At 45.9% G+C, this 23416-nt stretch overlaps 1 protein-coding gene across 2 annotated transcripts in view; it reads left to right on the forward strand.

Annotated features, from left to right (window-relative positions):
• The first annotated feature begins 8034 nt into the window (after positions 1-8034).
• Positions 8035-23416, forward strand: part of GALC (galactosylceramidase) — a 34349-nt gene continuing 18967 nt past the window's right edge. The window contains exons 1-7 of one of the 2 annotated variants that reach the window (XM_066607594.1): positions 8035-8192; positions 9100-9168; positions 12420-12483; positions 18935-19048; positions 19204-19343; positions 20636-20674; positions 22033-22160. In XM_066607594.1, coding sequence (XP_066463691.1) covers positions 8076-8192; positions 9100-9168; positions 12420-12483; positions 18935-19048; positions 19204-19343; positions 20636-20674; positions 22033-22160 — 671 coding nt within the window. In that variant the 5' untranslated portion in view covers positions 8035-8075. The remainder of the gene's footprint in view (positions 8193-9099; positions 9169-12419; positions 12484-18934; positions 19049-19203; positions 19344-20635; positions 20675-22032; positions 22161-23416) is intronic. The other variant, XM_066607593.1, reaches the window with a different exon arrangement.

The raw sequence follows: 23416 nt of genomic DNA on the forward strand, positions 1-23416 counted from the left end.
AATTTCCTCTTCCACGATCATGAAAGTGAGATAGTTTCTTCACTACTCTTCCTTATTGTGGCAAGTTCTTCACGCTTAAAGGGAACCCGTCATCAAGTTTCTACAAGGCAAGCCCCGATAAACCTTTAACAGTGCCGCTAAAGACATTTCCTTATCACTATTTGGTTTTGTAATACGTGCCGATGCCGTTACAGTCTACTTTTGAAGTTTTCCCACGCTGTATTCTCTTGTGGTGAAGTGAGTCAGATTTTGCAGAAAAAAGTCCGATTTTTCTATCAGTTTCACACCCCTGATTGGCATGCATACAGATTTCTCTTCTTCGCTGTAATTCTGCGCTGGTGCTGCAGTAAACCTTCCCCGCGCACCTGAGTTCTTCTTTACTAGTTGTAACTTTAGTGGCGTACTGCGCATGCGCCTTGAGGATCATTAATCCCACTATGTCCAAGGTCAGATGACTGTGGGAGTAACAAGCCTCAAGGCGCATCATTTGGGCGTTAACATTCACTGTATAAGGTCTCATTCACACAGACGCTGCGGCCGCAGCGTGGCCGAAGATCACATGAACGGGAGGGAGCCGTATCCAAGTCATGGCTGCATCTCCCGTTTATGTGCTCGTTCAGATGGCCGGGGTGCAGCGGAATACCATCAGGCGGGGGGAGAGTTTAGCTCTGCTAAACTGCCTCCCCCTCACCAGCTGTCAGCAAGGGGAGGGGGCTTGACGGGGTGGGAGTTAGTATGGTAAACTCCCGCCCCCTCCCCTTGCTGGCAGGCGGCAAGGGGTGGAGAGGGGGAGGGAGTTTAGCAGAGCCTCTGGTAAACTCCCTCCCACCTCTCTTTTTTGGCAGCTCCTGTAGGAGCCCATGGAACCCGCCCCCATATTCCGGCTAGAAGTTGGTTCCAGAACCATCTTTTCCGACTGGCGTAAAAATGGCTGGCTGGAATCTGCACCGTATTCGCTATCTTTTCGGGCCATCCGTTTTGACACACCGGAAAATCGGCCATCTGAACTGATGTATTGAAATCCAATGCATCAAATGGTCACTGGGCCGATATACGCTCATGTGAATAAGCCATAAGAGAGTAAGGAACTGATTATTTGTCACAATTCTCTGCGCAGTCCTTAGCTACAGTACATACATGGAGTGGCTCTTTAACACTACAGTTGCAATCTATATATATAAAGGTGAAAGCCCTCACTGACTGACTGACTAATTCTCTAATTCTCGCCACTAATTCTCTAACTTCCTGATGTTGTACAAACATGAAATTTAGCAGGAGCATTTTTTAGGTCCTAAATAGCATAAGTAAATGGGTCACAACTTGAATATTCAATGCTAAGTGCAAAAGGAAGTGACCCACTATGTAATGTACCTAATGACACACATCTGTACCGCACAAACGTGAAATTTGCCACAACCATTCTTTATGTCCTAAATAGGAAAAATAAAGTGGTTACAACTTCAATATTCAATTTTAAGCGTAAAAAACTGAAAATCTGTGATACATGAGATAATTCTTTCCTCAGAAACCATCAAGCTTAGGGAAATGATTTGCATATTGGGGAGAATCTACCTCACCTCTCTGTGTATATACTGAGGAAAATCTAACTGACCTCTGTGTCTATATACTGAGGATACTATAACTGACCTCTAGGTCTATATACTGAGGAGACTCTAACTGACCTCCATGTCTATATACTGAGGATAATATAACTGACCTCTGTGTGCATATACTGAAAGGCTGTAAACTACATAAGGAAGCGGCCATGGACTGCAGCGATGGAGCATGCCTTTAAAGCTAAGAAAGTGCTGCAGTCTGGGACAAATTTGAATAAAAAGGGGTGGTTCCTTTAAGGGTAAAAAGTGGGAGGGGTGGCACATTCTGCAGAAGGACATCGATACATGCAGCCTGAGGAGAATCTAACACTCCTCTATGTGTATACATAGTTTATTCCTCGTTTCTTCTGAAGCAACCATGACTTCACGAAATTTTCTGTGCGAACAGGTGAACCTGTACCAAAATTAACTTGAACGTAGCCAAGTATATCAGCTAGTTTTATATAATTTCCCATTCTATGTTCTCAATGCACAATAACTCCTTTGCATATATGCAGTGATTAGCTATCACTATGGCATTTCTCATAACAATCCTATACAATACTCACTATGATTATAGCTCTGGTTCACTAAACAGCATCTTTGTAGCTTTTACCTTACTATACATTTCTCTCCTCACTCTCCCCCGCCCCTCTCCATTGACATAACATAGCAGCCGTTCAGTATTGAACAGACACTATTTACACTAAACGATCAGCGATCTGCTCATCATCCATTGTTTATGCAGCATAAACGATGGACGATGAGCTGATCTCTCATTGTTCAGTGTAAATAGCAGCTGTTCAGTATTGAACGCCCACTATGTTAACTTAATGGAGAGGGGCGGGGGGTGAGAGGAGAGAAATCTCCTGCAGCCACCCCTTACCCCTGCTGGCCACTATGTGAGCAAGCCAGCGGTACTAGCCCCCGTGTGACAGCATGGGTGCGAGGACACATGGGGACGAGTGTCGGGCATCGTTTGCCTGACATTCATCCCGTCTAAATGAACCTTACATATATAGTACATTATCATCTACATTGTATTTTACATTACCTCTTTGGTTAAACTCTAAACTCATTACTATGAGTACCCTCTACCTACAATAATATTTGATTATCTACTTGATATTAACTTTTCCACATTCCCCTCACAGAACTTTTAAATTGAATGATTATCTTTAAAAAATCGTTGGATTGTGCAAATTTGCACGATAATTGCTCAATATAAACACGCCGAACGATTGAGCGATGAACAAGAATTCATTTGTCGCTATTTTTATGCAGGCAAAAAAATAATTGCACGTCGTTATGTGTGAACAGCGATTGTTTCAACCACTGAACAAATTCACAAACGACTTATCTGCATGTATAAACAGGCTGCATGAGCGGACGACTGAACTCTGTCATCATTCGGTCATATCAGTGGTTTATCGCTCTGTGTAAAAGGAGCCTAATTCTAGGTACACACGGCGACTTTTGGGGGCAACAGGGGTTATGCAACCGAAAATCGCTGTGTAACCTCGCAATCACATTGAAATGAAGTCATAGCTTACCACAACCGAATACTGCATATGTGCCGCCGTGGCTGCATTCATTTCAGTGGGGCAGACAGATAGCCAAGCACTGTGCTTGGCTACTTTCATCAGTCCCCTTGAAATGAATGGAGCTACACTGTACCTGTGTGGCCACGGCTCCGTTCATTTCGAGGGGACAGACGATAGCCGGGTAGAAAGCGCTCAGCTATCTCCGTCAAGAAATTGATGACGAGTGGCTTCTCAAGTGCTTCACCTGTGCCGCCAGCAAATAGCTGAAAGGAGATCCAACTGCCCAACCGCCTAAGGGCTTGTTCATGCAAGTATAGTTACGCTGTGTACTATGTTTGTTCACATCATCGCATTTATTCACGCGATATGTTTTCTCTGTGTTTGCGCACAAAATCAAGCAATTTTGCACGTTTTTTTATTGCCTGGGCAAATATACAGTGTATTTGTGCACAGAAAAGCATGCTGGAGCAGGCGAAATACGCGGACATAAGTGATTTTTGGTCATGTAAATACACATTGAATTTATGTGGCCGAAATGCGCTTACGAATGAGCACTAAGCCTAATTAATATTCTGTAACCTTTCCATACTAATTCTGGTCTTTTAATTACCCTACGGGTGCATTCACACGAACGTATATCGGCTCGGTTTTTACGCCGAGCCGATATACGTTGTCCTCATCTACCGAGGGGGGAGGATGGAAGAGACAGGAGCAGGAACTGAGCTCCCGCCCCCTCTCTGCCTCCTCTCCGCCCCCTGCACTATTTGCAATGAAAGGAGGCGGGGCAGGGGCAGGGCTAAGTTCTGAAAATTAGCCCCGCTTCCGCCTCGCCTCTCCTCATTGCAAATAGTGCAGAGGGGCGGAGAGGAGGCAGAGAGGGGGCGGGAGCTCAGTTCCTGCTCCTGGCTCTTCCATCCTCCCCCCTCTGCAGATGAGGACGACGTATATCAGCTCGGTGTGAAAACCGAGCCAATATACGCCTGAGTTAGATCTCTACGTAAACCTTCAATAGACTTAAAGCGCAGAGTTTTCAGAACATTTTCAAAAGTAGCCCAGGTCCTCATCGGCTGCGGCTTGTGCCCAGTTTTAGCTCTATCAGGTCAGTTTTCCATGTAGATTTTCCTATTTTTCTGCTACTCTGCTCTAAATCCTAATCCAACCATTTTGCCAGTACTAATCTGAATTTACTCTTCCACACTTCCCATACTGTCTTGCATAACCCCGCTCCAATCAGCTGCAGGGCAGAATCTGAATGCCTGCCCTGCTGTTGCATGTACCATGCTTCTCTGAAAATAAGACACTGTCTTATAGTAATTTTTGCCCCAAAAGAGGCACTGGGTCTAATTTTTGGGGGGTGTCTTAATACTCACCCCACAGTTGCCGTTCGGGTCCCGCTTGCTGGGCTGCGGCGCTTCCAGCAAGAGATAGCCAATTAGAGCTGGAGCTCAATGAACCAATCACAGCCAGTGAATGATTAATGCAGACTCCATCCAGCTGCTAGACCGCTAAATTGATTTGGATCCCCACACCAAGACCGTTATAAGTAAGTCTAATCACATTCTAACCTTTAACATTCCTCGATTTCGAGCTTCATCATCTATCTCCCTGGTGTATCATACCCTGAGCTCCATACCTCCCATCCTTCCCTGAAGTAGTGACATCCAGAACTTCACCACTCCTCCCTGTAGCAATCACATTCAGAGTTTCACCATTCCCCTCCAAGTTATCACATCCAGAGAGCTAGCTATACCTACGCTGATTGTAGCAGAAGGAAGATGCTAGTGCTAACAGATTCACTGAGCAGTGGCCACACTTCCTTGTCCGTCTCTTGCTGGCACCTACCTGGTACTCCCCTGGGAGTACCCCTATCTGGTAGGGGTACTCCCAGGGGAGTACCAGGTAACTGGCTGTAACTGGCTGTTTTGCCAACAAGACAGGAGTTTTGTCAACATTCAGTATTAATTGTCTGAAGTGTAAACTCCCATAAAGTGAAAGAAAGGAAATCAATCAACCAGCATACAATCAGAGGGACAGCCGAAAAACAAAAATAACAGAAAATACAGTAAATATCACTGCCATTCATTCTAGGAAAGTCACACTGTTAGGCTGGTCTTACACGGTCAAGTGAGATGTGGGAGCCCACAGCGGAATCCGGTCCAGACCTTGGCCGGTGACCCCATGTTCCTGAATTATCTTTACTACGGCTGACCGCAGGCGCTCGCTGTCAGTCATGCACAATAGAGATTTAAAAAAAAAAAAAAATTTGCATTTCCCGTGCCGTCGCTAGGCGATGACGCAGGTACCCGTAGCCTAACAGCAATGTCAATTGTGGACTGCCGTGGATTGGACGGCTTCCATTGACCTCAATGGAAGCCGTTCGTCAGAAAACGGGACAAAAATAGAACTTGACGCAATTTTGAGATTTGTGCGTCCTAAGGCCTTATGTCCATAGGCATAATTGGAATGAGGAATCCGCGTAGGTCACCCGCACGGATGATCCGCAGTTCAATAAGCCCATAGACCATCATTGGGCATCCGCAGGTATTTAAATACCTGTAGATGTCATTTTTTTTCCCGGATCGCACGCGCAGGAAAAAATGCAGCATGCTTCATTCTTCTGCGGATCCCGCAGGGACGGCTTCCATTGAAGACAATGGAAGTTGTCACTGTGGCCGTGCCGCGGATCCGCGGGAAAGCAGGAGTTTGAAAGAAAAAAGCAAGGCGCATGCGCGTGGCACGCTGGCCAGCATGCCAAGCGCATCCGCTGTGCAGAGGAAAGAAGATCTGGCCACGACAGAGGAGACCCGTGCCGCGTCCGGACAGGTGAGTAAATATATTTTTTATCTCATGTCTGCGGGCACGTGTAGTGGCCCAGTACATCTATTTCTGGCCCCCTCCATAATGTCATACGTGATGTCTTTTGTAGGTGCGCTGTGCCAATTGTCTAGTCATTCTGTTATCTGTATTGCACAGCTGCAACAAGTGGGTAAATGTTTTCATGAGACTGGGAGATGCTTACAATGTATCAATTTATATCCTGTCACGTGGTATGTGAGGGATTATAAGTATGAGTGTTTTGGGGGTGGTGGGGAGTCCATCATGGAGTTAGAGAGTGAGTCTAGAGTCTGAGTTCTTCTTCTGGGTTCCTGAGAGTTCCAGCCACATGGAGGTACCTTCAACTCCCATGTGCTGAAGATTGGAGGAGGAAGAGCGGTTCCTGATCTTCTGCGTGCCAGTGACTGTGGAGGAGTGAGAGTCCCAAAAAGAGAGAGAGAATGAGCGTGTTGGCGGTGAGTAAAGGCCCAGCCCCTGTGCAGTGGTACACTTGCGCTGCTTACCTACGTGGCCGCCCTGTACCTTGAGATCACCGCATAGAGGTATTAAAATTCTGCTGTCCTACACAGCCGTCCTTTACCCTGGAATCACCGTGTAAAGGTACTAAAGAAGATCCTTGTTGTCCTGCACATCTGTCCTTTGTAATTTGTGCATTTTACCCAGTGTTTGATGAGAAGTAAAGTTCTGCAAGTCCCTGACCGTTCTAAGGGACCTGAGGTACGTTATACAAGCCTGCTTCTATTTATTAACCGCCGAGGGTCTTTCCAGTGGGTAACGGAACAGTGGCATCACTTGTGACAACCCCTATACCTATTCGCAAGTTTATTGGGCATCTTTCTCCGAGGGGTGTCTGGAAGAGGCCCAGTGTTGCTCTGGCTGAGGCTACGTGTGTCCCTCCGGGAGGGAGCGTGGTAAGTGCCACGTGACAAGCCGCCATCTTGCCCTCCCAGCTCAACGTACGCTCTTTGTCTGGGGTCACCCTATGGTATGCTGCACACGAGTGGAATCCGCTGCGGGATTTCACACTCAGAATCCGTGCGTTCCCGTGGACATGGGGTCTAGGTGTGGCCTGCTACTCATGGGCCAGAGGTGTGTGTTTGCTTTGGAGGCTAAAATTTGCCAGTCAGCTACTGGCTTAGGCCTTATTTATTTGCATGACCGTATTTGTGAAGGTATTTCGCTGCATCCAAAAATTGTGACCATCTGAAGCGTTGGATTCCAATGTATTCATTCAGATTAACGATTTTAGGCCATGTAAAAAAATTGTGCCGGGAAAAATAGCTCATTGGTTTGCCGATTTTATAAACGCTGCGCCCAAAGATAGGTCTTACACTATCTTTCGCCGAGATGTGCTGGAAGCTCCCATTGACTCTTCTATGGGAGCTGAAAATAAAGGGAGGGGGAGGGAGTTTAGCTGCGTCCAGCTCTGGGAAAAGAAGGCAGCTGCTCTAACTTGCAGTCTCAAGCGGGCAGGTACTCGCTAAGGGCAATGCTCGCTCGAGCAATTGCCCTTAGTGAGTATACTCGCTTATCTCTAATTAGCAGTCATTCCGAGGATTTCTGCTGATTGACGGGGTTTGCACGCTGCAGCGTATTTTTACGTGTAAATGACCGAGAATACGCCAATTAAGATCAGGACATGATCGCTGCTATTCTTTATTGATATGATTTACTGGCGTGTACATCCGGACGTAAAAACGCACACGGTGCTGGTTACAGCGGTTGAACAGTATCGTACATTGGAGGCTTAGATACAGCGGCCCGGCAGTCAGTATCACACATAGCAGGTTTAGATACATTGGTTCAGGAGCCAGTATCACTCATGCTAGGATTAGATACACCAGCCCAGCAGAATGTAGCACATGAGTAGCATTGTATCTCCTCGGTAGTATGCGAGCCGGGCATATTAACATCTTCATCAACACTTCTGCCCTAATCGCCAATCAGGTTGCTGGAATTGTGAATTAGCCAACATGCAGCAGCTGCGGCGGCGCAGCGCACTAAGCATCTCCCTCCCTACTGTTGCTAGGCGCTGACACTTCCGGGTGTCATGTGACTTAGTCAGGTGATGGGAGGGACGGTCAGATGACAGGCGGCAGTAATGTGGCTGCTGTGGGCCCTTCTGTGTGTGCAGGGGGTGCGGGCGGTGTACGAGCTCAGTGACCGGGGAGGATGGGGCAGGCAGTTCGACGGGATCGGAGCTGTCAGCGGAGGCGGCGTAAGTGACCCGGGACAACCGGGGGGAGGACGGAGGAGGTGTGATGCGGGAACTAGACGGGTGCAGGGGTCACAGGAGGGGCCGGCGGAGGGTGCAGGTGTCACAGGAGGGGCCGGCGGAGGGTGCAGGTGTCACAGGAGGGGCTGGCGGAGGGTGCAGGTGTCACAGGAGGGGCCGCTGGAGGGTGCAGGTGATACAGGTGTCACAGGAAGGGCCGGCAGAGGGTACAGGGGTTTCATGGGCCTGCTGGACAATACAGTGTTACGTGGTGGCCGGTGAAGGGTACAGGGGTTACATGGGGACCTGTCGAGGGTACAGGTGACACATGAGGAGTGGTGGGGGGTACAGGTGTCACAGGAAGGAGGGATCGGCGGAGGATACAGGTGTTACGTGAGAGCTGGGGGAGGGTGCAGGTGTCCCTCAGAGGGTGCAGGTGTCAGAGGCAGCAGTGGCTGAATGATGCAGTTATGATGAAGAGGGAGCTGGGAGGGATGCAGGTGTTAGAGGAAGTGGCAGGGCAGAGTCACACGGCTAATAGTTGTGCCCGAGACCCCCCATCTGTGTGCGGACCGCTGTGCAGGCAGCACACATTACATGTACTGTTCTCTGAGAATCAGACAAGAATACAACATGCAGGCCATTTATCTCGCACGGGACTATCAGTCCACGAGAGAGATCGCTCGTGAGTTATGTTCCCATGTGAGATCTGTCTGTCTCGGAATCTCAGAGAACTCGTACAGGTAAATCACCTGTGTAAATACACTTAGAGGAGGGGACTGAAGGAATACAATATGAGGTGTGGGCTGATGGATGTTATTTTGGGGGTCTCTATTATCCCCCCCATATGGCCATCACCTTGCTGATGTTCTCCCTTGTGATCCTGATTTGTTTTGTTTCCTGTTTGCAGGCCACCTCCCGCTTGCTGGTGAATTACGCGGAGCCGTACCGCTCCCAGATCCTGGATTATCTGTTTAAGGTACAGCGCTGTAATGATGGAGGAGCGGCACTGCTAATGCCATCCACACTTGAGTAGGGGCCTCTGTGGCACTTGTCACCGTACCACCCACCTCAGCCCGAGTCCCTCTGTACTTCTGTTTTAGGATCATACACATTCCTCAGTATTCTTTACTATAACTATCCTCCCGCTTTGTGTATACAGCTCCTATGCAGACCTATGCTTGGTAGGTTAGCAAGTAGTAGGCCACAGATGGCAATATAAATTCTGGTTGACCCTACAAAAGGCTTATAGTGTGTAAGGCCTTCCTCACACAGGTGTTTTTTTACATTTTGGCTGCGTCTTCATCTGCGAATTCAATGAATGGCTGTGATTGGTGCATCAAGTGTTGGCCTTGATTGACTGAGCCAGCGCTTGAGAACCGATCAGAGTAATCTCTTGCTGGAGGTGCGGTTTTCAATCCCCGTTACCAGCAAGAGATGTGCTGACAACTGCAAGCAAGCCTGCAGGAGCAACGGAGAGCAGCGGGAGGGACCCGGACGGCACCTGCTAGGAGAGTATTTTTTTCCTTTTTCCCCCCCCACGTTGTGTAGCTAGGGCGTTTAGCGCTGTCAAAAGCGCAGTACTTAGTTGTGCCGTGTTTTCAGCAGCACTGAAAACTCTGCCCATTCATTTTAATGGCCGTCGCATAGTGTTTAAAAACTCAGCAACACCCAAAAATAGAACATGTACCGCTCAAACATCATGGCACTAAAAAGCGCTGTGACCGATCGGCTGTCTGCACCTGTGTGAGTGGTCCCATTGAAAATAATGGGAGTGTTGTACCACGATTAGCGCAGTGCTGAAAGCGCAGTCAGCGGAAATGGCAATACGATTGACATGCCACGGCTTTGAATTCTGTGCCGCATGACAGTTTCAGCGTGGCTTGGCCGCAACGGATTGACCGCAGCCTGTGGATGAGAATTTTGCAAATCTCGTCCATTTTGCTGCTTAATCCCGGGATTAAAATTGCAGGTAGAATTTCCGTGCAGAAAGTGTGCATGGAAACTCCGCGGCAGTTCTGCCCCGTGTTAACCCAGCCTTTAGCTCTGCTTAGGAGCTGCATACATAAAAGCTATATGTGCTTTGTAGAGTCAGTCCTGCATCCTGTAAATAAATCTTCACCTTTCTGTAATAAACAATCTTACAATTTACTAATGTTTTGGGTTCCACTTCTTTACCATTACAAGATGTCAGCAAAGCCTCAACAGCACAAATGTCTCTCCCATTGTGATAGTCAGAACCAAATCACACTAGGGCGCATTTCTGCCGCATTGCCCCGCAGCTATTCAGTTCTATTGAACCTATTAGCTCAATGCTCACGGTGTGGAATTCCACTGCGGAATTCCGCACCGTGAAATCTCCCGCCCTCACCTGCGGCATGTTCTATTTGCTGTGGGCGTATGCATGGACGGCTTCCATTGCAGTCAATGGAAGCCGTCCGTCATGCTATCTTCTGCTGTAGAACAGCGGAAGATGGCGTGAAAACGCTTCCCCGCCTACCGCCGGCCACGTCATGTGACGCTGTGGGGCGCGTCATGTGCTCTATTGCGCATACGCACTGAAGCGTCATAAGGGACGTCGGGCGGCGGATCCGGCAGTAAGTATGGGGTCTCTGAAGGGGGCGCCGTGACGGGCTCCGCTGTGGAATTTCGATTGTGGAGCCCGTCACGGTTGTGGGCACTAGGCCCTAAAGGACATATGAATTAAAAACGCCCAAGGGACCATATTGACTGGTATAAGGATCCAGAATCCAAGGGCAGGTATAGACATCCCTCAGCATGCAGATGGGCAGATTGCTATATGGAGGAGCATTGCAATATACTGACAACCACTCACATACATACCACATATTAGCTGCTTAGTATTATACTTGCACATAGATAAGGCATCCAAAGGGTGCCAGGCCAACTGATACATGTAGTGCACCATGCAGGCTTACAACCTATTAATGACGCCACATATGATTCAGCAGCCCGGTGGGTTCCCTGCACTTATAAAGTGAGCCACTCTGACACTGGACTCCGCCAGCATTTAGGCTTCTCCGTTCAGAGGATTGCCTAGACTGCATGGAATAGTAACAAACCCTCAGCTGTGAGGTTTTTAGATCCAGTGTCCAAACAAGCATGTCGATTATTCATTGATTGCTAATATACAGTAAATCATCAAAATACTGTTGCCCAGATGAATGGAGCGGTTTGCTTTAAGACTCCTTTTCCGGTGTCATAATGTGACTCTTTTCTCAGAATCTTGGCTGACATTTGGTTCTTGACATCTCACAATCAGGGCACGAGGTGCCAACCGCCATGACGGTGGATGTGGGTTTGTCATTTCCTGGTAGCTCTCATCATGATTAGATTAGCAGCTAGAAATCACTAGTTTAACGCTGACGATGCACTCCAGATAGCTCTGAGCATTTGGGTGACAGCTGTCCCCCCATCCTGCTTCTGTCCTCCTCTGCAGCCTCATCGGCAGCCCGGCACTGAAGACCTGGGATAGGGTGCAGTACAGTATGTAAGCATAGTGCTGACTGCAGAGTCACAGCCGGTCAGCGCTATGCTTGCTTGCAGCACCCGGCCTCCACCACAAGTTGTCCCTCACCCACAGGGTCCAGGCTAATATCTATGTCACGATGCAGAGGAAAATCTGAATCGTGCAGCATTTAGGTGGCAATTTAATCAAATTAATTCAGTTAATTGCCCGGACCTACGTGTATTCCATTTGGTTTTGTGCTCAATATAGGGTCACATTTTTTGGGATCCCTGGACCTTTGTGTTGTTTTTATCCTTTCTGATATCGTCTCACTTTTTGATAGTATATGGTCTTCACATGTAATTAATAGGAGCGCACTTTTTTCTTCCCCCTCTCCCCCCTGTCCCCCCTCTCCCGCCTGTCCCCTCCATTGCAGTAATTTGCGTGACCTTTTTGTTTTTCTTGTGATGTTTCATTGTGGCAATGCCTTGCGGTCGTGTATTCTTATGCTGTTTCTAAGTAAATATTCCTGGGGGGGGGGGGGGGGGGGGGAATTAAGGAAAAACTTGACTAGATTATAGGTCATTTTCTGCTGACACATTACGTGGACTCTGACTCGCGTCACCTAGTGTCTTGTAACATTTTCCTTACCTGCATGTTAACGATCAAATAAAACCGTGAGCTGCACATTGTTACATGTCATTGGACAATTTCCCTGGGACATGTGTAGATAAATATTTTTTTTTCTCCCTTTTTTGCAGCCAAACTTTGGTGCTTCTTTGCACATCTTTAAAGTGGAGATTGGAGGGGATGCCCAGACTACAGGTAAGTTACAAGCTCTGTCTCGTGGAGTCGGCTTACAGGGTGGTTCACGTTAGAAAACCCATTTTCCTACACCCCATTAGGAAATTGAGTTAATAGAGCAAGGGGTAGGGGGCCTTTGTTTCGGATCCTCATTTTTTGCTCGGAGTGAAGAGTGGGTAGAAAGGGCATTTCTTGCTCTGGAGGACTTGTATAGGGTGGTGGAGTAACAGAATTTTAGTGCAATTGGCCTTTTAACCTGTGGCATTCCATGTTGGGGAGTGGTACAGGAAATGCTCTTCATAATGCTGGGTGCGGACGTGTCTGTGTAATAAACCACAGTGTTCTCTGTCAGGCTGCAAGTGATATGCAGGACACGAAACGCGACAATCACAGCAGCCTTTACCAGATCCACATCGCAGGATGTTGTTTCATTACTTTAAGGCCGCTTTCACACGGGCAACAAAATAGCGTGATTTTTATTTTGCAATGTGTCAGCGCTACAAATAATGAAAACAAAGATCTGGTACCGTGTTAGCCAGTAGCGCTAAATGTGATTGTTCTCGGCAAGAGAAACCACGTAATCTTGTAGATATGATACCTTTTAATGGCTAACAAAAATACATGATGTAATAATAGCGAGCTTCCGAACCAACGCAGGGTTCTTGTTCAGGCTTATGGATTGGATCTGAAGAGGCATGCATATTTATACACACTTATAACATACATACTTATGACAAGGTATAGACATGGATGTGATTGGTTCGCACTTAAAAGGAATTCTGCAACAGCAAACAAACTTTTTTTGTCTAGGCACTGATAGCGGAGTGAAAGTTTTATGGTCCCTAAATTACTGTTGGAGGGGGGGAGGTCATCAGGTTTGAATTGCTACAAGAGATACACAAACATTTTTTGCTAAACACTGATAAGGGAGTGAAAGTTTATGGTCCCTGAATTACTGTTGATGGGGGTCTTATCTGTATAATAAATGTCTCACACTTCCCATTCACGCATAAATCCTGGGGAATAATTTAACCCAGTATTCAGCGTGTCAAAGGTTGTTATCAATTTATATTCCCAAATTCTTCTGTGGTTTTGTGACTTGAAACCACCCTTCAATATCAAAACTCTCATATCTCCTATGTCATGTCCATGGTTAGAGAAGTGCTCGGCCACAGGTAATTCTCTGAGAGATCCGCTATCAGTGCCTAGACAAAAAAAGTTTGTTTGCTGTTGCAGAATTCCTTTAAAGTGCGAACCAATCACATCTATATCTGTGCCTTGTCATAAGTATGTATGTTATAAGTATGTATAAATATGCATGCCTCTTCAGATCCAATCCATAAGCCTGAAGAAGAACCCTGCGTTGGTTCGGAAGCTCGCTATTATTACATTGTGTATTTTTGTTAGCCATTAAAAGGTATCATATCTACAAGATTACGTCGTTTCTCTTGCCGAGAACAATCACATTTAGCGCTACAAATGGCATGTATGTGAAGCCCATGCTTGCCTGAGGGTTACGTCACATTTGCAATGTTCTGTAGGCTGCTACATTGCGACAAAAAAAATCACAGCATGCTCTATACAGCCGTGTTTTTCTTTTTTGTCGCCCATGTTTCCTTATGGAGCCTTTATTTTATTAGCATTGTATCACATGAAATCACGTTTTTCATGCGATTCTACTTCGGGGAAAATAAGACCTACCCCAAAATCGCAAAATATGGCACAAAAATCACGTGAACACAGTTGCTGTATCGCTGTGATTCTTCTGAATGAGGCCTTGGGCTACATTTGCACAAGCGCAAATCTTGAGCGATATTTGTGCGTTGTGAGATGCTGCTTATGTATATGACTTTCTTTTGGATAGAGTCATATGCATAAGCAGCTTTTTTTTTTTTTTTCTTACAGCGATGCTGCGACGTAAAGAAAGTTGCTGCAAGCTTTTTTTTTTTTTTTTTTTTTTTTAACCCCGTGTCCCTCAGAACACATCGCCCATTGTTTTCAATAGGAGTGTCAAACACGTTACATGCCGTGCGATGTGATCTTTCCCATTGAAATTAATTGGATACACTTGCCGATCCTCCAACACACGTGAAAGAGGGGTCGGAGGATCGGAATTTCTGAGAAGTGATGCCAGGTGTTTTCTGCGTGAAAGATGCCTCACATCTGCGGGTAAAACGTACCTTTAAAAGTGCGAAATAGGGCTGGGTTTCTTGGACTGATATTGCGCTCACCTGTGTAAGGCAGTATTTACACTGACAAGCATGATATCCATCCGAAAAACTTCCATGTGTGTGAAAACTGCATGTTTTTTTTCAATTTTAAAAAACTGCATCACACTTGCATGAAACGCGCTTGTGAGTGCAATACAACATTTAACGCATGCAGGAAATAATGGGCACGTTTTCTAACGATTCGCAGACGGGCAGAAAAATCGCAGCATGTTGTATTTCCCAGATTCGCTGGAGGAGTAAAGTCACACATGTAAACACTCATTGAAAATAACCGTGCTTCTATCTCTGCATCTCACAATGCAGAAACGTCGCCCTGGAAACTTGCCCATGTAAATGCTGCCTGACTTGAGCACATCAGAAACCCCCATCCTAATGAGGGGGCGGCACACAGTCAGGTCACAAGTTCATAAAGTCCAGAACTTCAAGAGTTCTCCTTTCTTCAAAAGGGTTTTCCAGTTTCTGTCTGAATTATTGTCATGGAAGTTATAGACTTTGTGACTTATTGCCTTACGATTTTCAAGATCTTTGGCTTACTGCCGGTGAATTTGAACATTCCCCATCTAGTTACATACAGACTTGGCCTGGCTGCAGGCTGATACATTTGATACTGATGCATTGTAGCTATCAGGACTGGAGAGAGATTCTTACTGCTGTGTATTGTGTAGACAGTATACACTGTAACAAACCCTCAGCCATAAGAAGCCAAAGGAAGGAAATGAGAAAAGAGATGGAACAACTTCTACTTGGCATGTGATGAGGTGCTGCTAGCCCAGATGCCACCACCGTATTTAACGGGACGTGATAATGTAAATGCAGAAAAAGAGAGAATGATGGACCGCATGCACAGCCCTTTGTATAGAAGGCTCTTTTAGACTGGGGAGATTAACCCAATTTCTGTTTATTGATTGATAACCAGTGCATTGAACATGTTTCAGGGCCGCAGCCCCTTCTTCAGAAATATGCCGGGTAGAGCACTAACGGTAATATACAGAATTATTTGTTATGACAATCAAAAGGATGTAGAAGAAAAAATAGGAAAGACTGAGTCTTCAAGACATACTAAAAAGGATAAAATGGCAGTTAGAGATTGTATTCGGTATATGTGAAGGCGTTGAAATTCATAGAGATAGTTCAAAAAGGATTACATATGCAACCGTTATCCTGTATTGAAAAAATGGCAATAAAAAAACTATTAAAAAAAGGATTACCGTATTTTCCGGACTATAAGGCGCACATAAAATGCTGAGAATTTCTCAGAAATAGAAAGTGCGCCTTATAATCTGGTGCGCCTTATATATGAACCCGACAGTCCAGGTGCTCCCCGACTTGCGAACAGGTTCCATTCCGGGAGCCCGTTCGCAAGTCAAACAAGTAGTAGTATGGAGCGGGATCGCGGGTGGATCCTGCTCCATACAACGTCGGGTGCCGGCTGTTCTTACAGCGGGCACCCGGCGGCAGCAGTTCCGACGAGCCGCGCCGCTTGTCAGAACTGTTAACACTTTAAATACCACTCTGACAGCGGTATTTAAAGTGTTAACAGTCCTAACGAGCGGCGCGGCTCATCAGAACTGCTGCCGCCGGGTGCCCGCTGTAAGCACAGCCGGCAACCGATGTTCAGGGGGCCCGTACAGCGTCCCATGATGAGATCGCGGGACGCTGTGTGGTTGCTAGGCAGCCGGGGACCTCCTGAAAGGCCCCAGGGCTGTCTATGCAGAGTGCCCATCTAGCGCACGACTTGCTAGGCGCTCTGCATAGACAGCCCTAGGGCCTTTCAGAAGGCCCCTGGCTGCCTAGCAACCGCGATCTGACCGGACAGGCTTCTATCAGGCTTGATAGAAGCCTCTCCGGCCCCTGCACAGCACTAATGTGCTGCGCCTTATAATCCAGTGCGCCTTATATATGAAGCAAGATTGCTTATAATGCGCTCATAGAAGGTGCGCCTTATAATCCGGTGCGCCTTATAGTCCGGAAAATACGGTACACCAATTAAATAAAGAGAGTTTTTGACAGCTGTAGGAAAAGGGAACCGGAGAGTTCAATTGTAGGCGGTTAGTGAACTAAATGTAGATGACCGTTTATAGTCGGATACATGACATACAAGGTGTGTGTGTGTGTGTGTGTGTGTGTGTGTGTGTGTGTGTGTGTGTGTGTGTGTGTATATATATAACTTTATGTGTATATACGTCAATACCTAGTAAGGCTGGGCTCACACGAGCGTGTCGGTAGGAGTATGCTGTGCCACTCACCCATTGGTGGCCATGTTACCGCTCATAGAAATTATGTGAAATATGCGTGGAAAAAAAAATCGCAGCATGTTCTATCTTAGTGCTTATTACGTACACATTAACGATGGGCTGCGTGCCATGCACCTACACCTCACTTCCCGCGTGCTGTGAGATACTCGTGTGAGCCCGGCCTTAGAGTCATGGTTTCTCAATGACATTAGTGAGATAAAAACATGAAGCCAAATGTTAATTTAGAATAAACTGTGGGAAACCATGTAACTTAATGTGGGATTTGGAGAATATACACAGGACTATATAATGAAATGGATACAATTAATTAAGGATAATTAAAATGTAGATAATAAGTTATAAAAGGCACACGCCAATTGGAAAGGGTTAGCCACCTGAGCTGAGATTACTAATTGGTAATGAAACGGGGATGAAATAGTTTTTATGGTGTTAAAACAGGTAACCATTTATATTGCGCTATTTGGGTAATAGGAGTGCTGTTGTGTGACAAGGGACATGCTGGGATCGTTTGTAACTAAAAGATAATTAAATGCTTTCTCTACCACTGATACAGAGAAATGGTGATGTGTAATGAAGAGACTAACATTGGTGATGGTAGAAGGATGAAATAAGGGATTGTGCCCGACATGGAGGAAAAAAAACGCTCGTTAGAGGACGCGGGAAAGGGATTTAATCTATGGATGGTGGTAGTTTAGATTATGCAGATTGGTGATTTCATATCTTTTCACACATAATTTTTACATAATAGAAATATCAAGGAATAATAATATTTTCTCTATTATCGGTTACTACATCTTATTGACTTTATGCATCAGGAACCCATAATTATCATGCATATATGTGACTGAGATCTGTTATCTACAGTTTATTAACCGCCTACAATTGATCTCTCTAGTTCCCTTTTCCTACTGCTGTCAAAAAGTACCTTTTTTTTTTTTTTTTTCCCTTCTTACTTTGTGTAATCCTTTTGAACTACATATATGAATTTCAACACCTTCACATATACCGGATACCATGTCTTTTGACTAATAATTTATCCTTTTTAGTATGTCATGATTTAGTCTTTCCTAGATAGGATTTTTTTTTTTTTGCTTTTTCCGTATACATCCTTCCTTTTTAATAATCCTAATATATATATTTCTGTATATGACAGTGCTCCCTCCAGCATAGTTCTGAAGAAGGGGCTGCTGTGCCCACTGAAACGTGTTAACTGTTCTGGTTATCAATCAATAAAGAGAAATTGGGGTTAATCTCTCTAGTCTAAAAGCGCCTTCCGTATCAAGGCTTGTGCCCACGGCCCATTATCTTCGCTTTTCTGCATTTACATTATCAGGGCATTATACTGGTTAACCCTTTTAGTTAGCAGGCCCCTGAAGTTTGTGTTGCTGTAGCTTAATTGGGTTTCTCATTGGCTCTTGTCCAATCGACATCACCAAGAGGAGGCTAGAAGTAGTTTATAGAATCTCAGTTCTTGGAATCTGTCAGTTTAAGGCTGCATTCCCACGAACGTATATCGGCTCGGTTTTCACGCCGAGCCGATATACGTTGTCATTGCGTGCAGAGGGGGAGGATGGAAGAGCCAGGAACAGGAACTGAGCTCCGGCCCCCTCTGCCTCCTCTCCGCCCCTCTGCACTATTTGCAATGAAAGGAGGTGGGACGGGGGTGGGGCTAAGTTCCGAGAATTCGCCCTGCCTCTCCCCATTGCAAATAGAGCAGAGGGGTGGGGAGGAGGCAGAGAGGGGGCGGAAGCTCAGTTCCTGCTCCTGGCTCTTCCATCCTCTACCTCCCCCCCCCCCCCCCCCCCAACCCCCTGCACATGAGGACAACGTATATCGGCTCAGCGTGAAAACCGAGCCGATATACGTTCGTCTGAATGCAGCCTAAGTCTTTAGTGGCATTATGCACTATTTAAGAGGTACCCAATCCATTAAGAATGCTCTTTAATTACACTGATCAGTTTAATATAATTTGCTTCTCCTCCTCAGATGGCACTGAGCCTTCCCATATGCACTATCCAGACGACCAGAACTACTTCCGGGGATATGAATGGTGGTTGATGAAAGAAGCAAAGAAGAGGAACCCAGACATTAAACTTGTGGGTCAGTGGAGTGATGTCTGTCCATGTGTTCTGCTCCTACTTATTTTCTCCTGACCATAGAGCTCAATGGTCAGACAGAAGCCATAGGGATACCCTGCCATGGCCAGCTTGGAATGATTGCGTGCTGCAAGGTCTCATTTTCTATATTTTTCCTAGGTCTGCCCTGGGCATTTCCTGGTTGGATTGGTTATGGCAAGAACTGGCCATATGACTTTCCTGATGTCACCGCTTATTATGTCGTCTCTTGGATCATTGGCGCTAAACAGTATCATGACCTGGACATAGATTATGTAGGGGTAAGCACACCAAGAACATTAGTGCTTTCTTGTCTTTTTAGAGAATGCTCACCACTATATTTATTCCTGTTACTTTATATAGCACCAGTATATCCTGCAGCACGGTGTAGAGATTGTCGTCCCTCACATCAGTCTTGTATCCCGTCATCAGTCTCGTAGGGCTGTGACCGTGCAGAGGGATCAGCCCTATTCTCATTTGCAAAAGGAAAGACTAAAAGCAATGGGATGAATCTGAAAGGGAGGAGACACAGATTAGATATTAGAAAAACCTTTCTGACAGTGAGGGTGATCAATGAGTGGAACAGGTTGCCACGGGAGGTGGTGAGTTCTCCTTCATGGAAGCCTTCAAACAGAGGCTGAACAGACATCTATCTGGGATAATTTAGTGATCCTGCACTGAGCAGGGGGCTGGACCCGATGACCCTGGAGGTCCTTTCCAACTCTACCATTCTATGATCCTGTCTTATACAGAGCTACAGCCAGAAATCTGCTGGCTTCCTGTATGACCTTCTCTCAAACTAAAATTTCTTATGGTTCAGTGTCTGTCCTGGGCAGGTTCTGCTATACTGCATTGTGGGAGATGAAATTCTGGGTCTGCACATCTGCCACTATGCAATGCAGTTGATCTGTTAACTGGGGCTGCATGACCATGTCAGCAGGGAAATGGATAAGCCAGTGATTCTGAATTTGTGAGGAATATGGGGCTGGATTATTACTGTCCAGTCCTATCTAAAGATGTTGAACCCTCACTCTGCCTCCAAACACCTGTGTATGTCTCAAAATTAGTGCGACCCACTGAAAAAATCCAACATCTGTGGAGGAACTTTAAAAAAAATCATAAGTATACTTACTACAGTTCAGAATTTTAAAAGGCCAATCCGCTTTTCTAAATAATTGTTATTCCTTGTATAGTAAACTTTCTAAAGCGCTTTAAGTTCAACACTGTTTTCAAGATCTCTGCTTGCTTTTAGTGAATAGAAACATTCCTTCTTGCATACTGAGGCTGAAATCCCAAATGGATTGTTACAGTCCTATGTAGTCTAGTCAGTTCTTTGTGATCGAAGCATCTTAGACTGATGCATTTTTTTCTGCACTGATACATTGTAACAAACTATCAGGATAGAAGAAAGATTTGGGCTGCTGATGTATTTGGGAATTTCTGAACCGATACATTGTAAGAAACCCTCAGCTGTGAGGTTTTTATTCTGTACTTCATTTACATAAAGCTGGAAATCGGTGTGTAATGCAGTTACATTTGGGAAGCTGTTCTCATTCATCTCTTTTCTCCTCAGATATGGAACGAACGAGCCTTCGATGTCACTTATATAAAGGTAAGTACCTGGCATGGGGTGGTATTGCTTCTGTCTTCCCACTCAGTCGCTGCTATCGCTTCCTGTTATTTTACGATGTTGCTGCCAATAAAAACTAAATGTGTTGTCATTAACAAACATCTAAAATCAGGACTTCCTTACCTGAAGAGCTTACAATCAGACACCTAAGTCATAAGTGACCCTTACCAAGCAATCCTATACTGTGGCACCATAAGCCATCCTTGGGGTTATTAGAGTCGTCATTACTCTGTCATATAAGGGTAAAGCCTCTGCTCTATAAATTGGTTAGCTGATCGGACATTGAAGGGTTCAATACACCTGTTCTCTCCTCAGGGCCAACCTACATTGGTTCTAGGGCTGTTGATTAAACCCTAATGCTCATGCCTTAAGGCAGTAATGGCGAACCTTTTAGAGACCGAGTGCCCAAACTGCAACCCAAAACCCACTTATTTATCGCAAAGTTCCAACACGTAAGGGAGCGGGGCTTATCACAATGTATCATTTTACCTCTGTCGGTATAAAAAGGACAGGGTGATTTTTGAATGCGGAAATACTGCAGAATTTGCCACGACATTTCCGCTGAGGACATTCTGCAGAATTTCCGCCACGTATAATGACATCCCACAGCGGCCCCCAGTAGTAATAGTGCCCCCCTCGGACCCATATACTTACCCCTTCCTCCTCCTTTATGGAAGTGCTTCTACTCCTCTGCTCAGGCTGTTGCTGGCACTGATCCCAGGTGCACACTGTGATGGGAGTGTGCTGTCGGACGCCTCCTCCCCTCCTCTCGCAAAACCTAAGAGGAGACGTCAGGGAAGGGGGAGGAGGATCCTGGCTGCACACTGACGTCACACTGTGCACCGGGATCAGTGCTGCTAGCAGCGCAGTGAGTGAATGCCGGCAGGGAACCCTTGGCACCTGCTGGTATTCTCTAACATGTTGAGCGGCCAACAGTGACGTGTGTCAGCAGGGAGGGCTCTGCGTGCCGCCTGTGGTACGCGTCCCATAGGTTCGCCACCACTGCCCTACGGCTTTCACGGTGTTCCACTGGCATATCCTCAGGCTTGCAGCCACTGAGGACAGAAGACGTGGATTTTTAAGGCCAAATTTGAGTAATAAATATACCCACCCAGGGTCTAATGGCTTAGAATTCCTGATAATTGGCACTTTGCATTATCATTTTTTTTTTTTCCTATTAATTTCACCTCTCTGTATGCGATCATACATCTGTGGTCTGAGATCCACCATGGTCAGTGGGGGAGGGAAGACTAAAGAGACTAAAGAGATGAGAGGGATGAGGCCTGGATAGTTGCGTTGCCTCTTTGGGTAATGGCTGACATTTAAACTTTGTCCCTGAGGTTCTCCGGGAAACCCTGGACAGGCTGGGGTTGCACAACATTGGTATCATCGCTGCAGATGGAAATTGGGAGATTGCAAGTGAGATGGTAATTGATCCCTATCTATATGATGCTGTACAGATAATAGGGTAAGTGAACATTTGCACAGGACTACAATGCCCTGGGCATCCTCATCTGCTATAGCAATCACCCCTATTAAGCCTGTATTGTAGGATCATGCTAAGTAGTTGATGAGCCGTGTGTTAGGGGGTGTTAGTCTTGCTGCTCATCCATAATCAATTGTTATTAAGAGACCCAGCCTTCATTTGCCTAAGCATGACATGGCCTGTATTGACATCGGCGGACCATCCATAAACTGCACAAATGTGCCTGTGCTTCTATTTATTCTAATCCAGACATCACCTGTAAAGGGTGAAATGGACGTTATTACCATATAATTCTCATTGTGTGATACCATAAAACTTAAATCAGTTCAGGAATAATAAAATCTCTACTAAGGCCATCCTAAGGATTTTTTAAATTAATGCAGTGAAATGGGGACCTGAGGGATGATTCTGGAATTTAATCCATTCCATAAGTGTCAAAATGATCAGGTTGTAAACTACAGTGCACTGCATTTTCCACAATGCAATACAACAAATCAATTTTTGTATAGTCATACAAAACCAGTAAGGGCCAGCAAGCAGATCTGAAGCAGTGCAGAATGAAAACCAGTAAAGCTGCAAATGAGGCTCTTTAATATGATTTTAGTATCCTGGTGTATTAACAGAATTATGACTGCAGCTCTGGGGTGTAAGGCAGGATGTACCTCAAGAACAGTAAAACAAGAGAATTACAAAGTTAAAAGGGGCTTGTCTGACTTTTTAAATTAGTGCGCCCCTTTTGCCCCAGTATGCTTTACACATGTACTTATGTCACACTGGAGTGCCCTTTTGGCACTATGGTTTGCTATCTATGACATCACCGGGTCTTCTAGCCCAGTGATGGTCTCGTAAACATGTCATGTGGGCTTCTAATGTAGAAGCTCTATCCGGGTTACAAGTAGTCACGGACGCATCTTGTCGCGTGGCTCCTTTTGACTGCAGCAGTCCCTGTGGCAAACAACCATGGGACCACTGCAAATAGCATAAACAAAGTGACCGGAGGATGGGAGCTGTGGTGGGTGAGCAGAGCTGGGGCAGAGGTGTGTGTGTGTGTGTCTGTGTGTTAGTAACCATTCCCTAGAAGAAGTTGTTGTTTTGCTACAAAATTCGGCAGGCAGATATGTAATGATTAGAGTTGTGGTGTGATTAGATGAACGGTCTTGCCATCTGAGACCCTAAAACTGCTTCCGCCCTTGGCCTATAAAAAGGCTCTCGGAGGCTCCTTGTGTGTAGTGACCTCT

Source organism: Eleutherodactylus coqui, chromosome 6 (assembly GCF_035609145.1).
Source record: "Eleutherodactylus coqui strain aEleCoq1 chromosome 6, aEleCoq1.hap1, whole genome shotgun sequence".
Classification (NCBI taxonomy): Eukaryota; Metazoa; Chordata; class Amphibia; order Anura; family Eleutherodactylidae; genus Eleutherodactylus; species Eleutherodactylus coqui.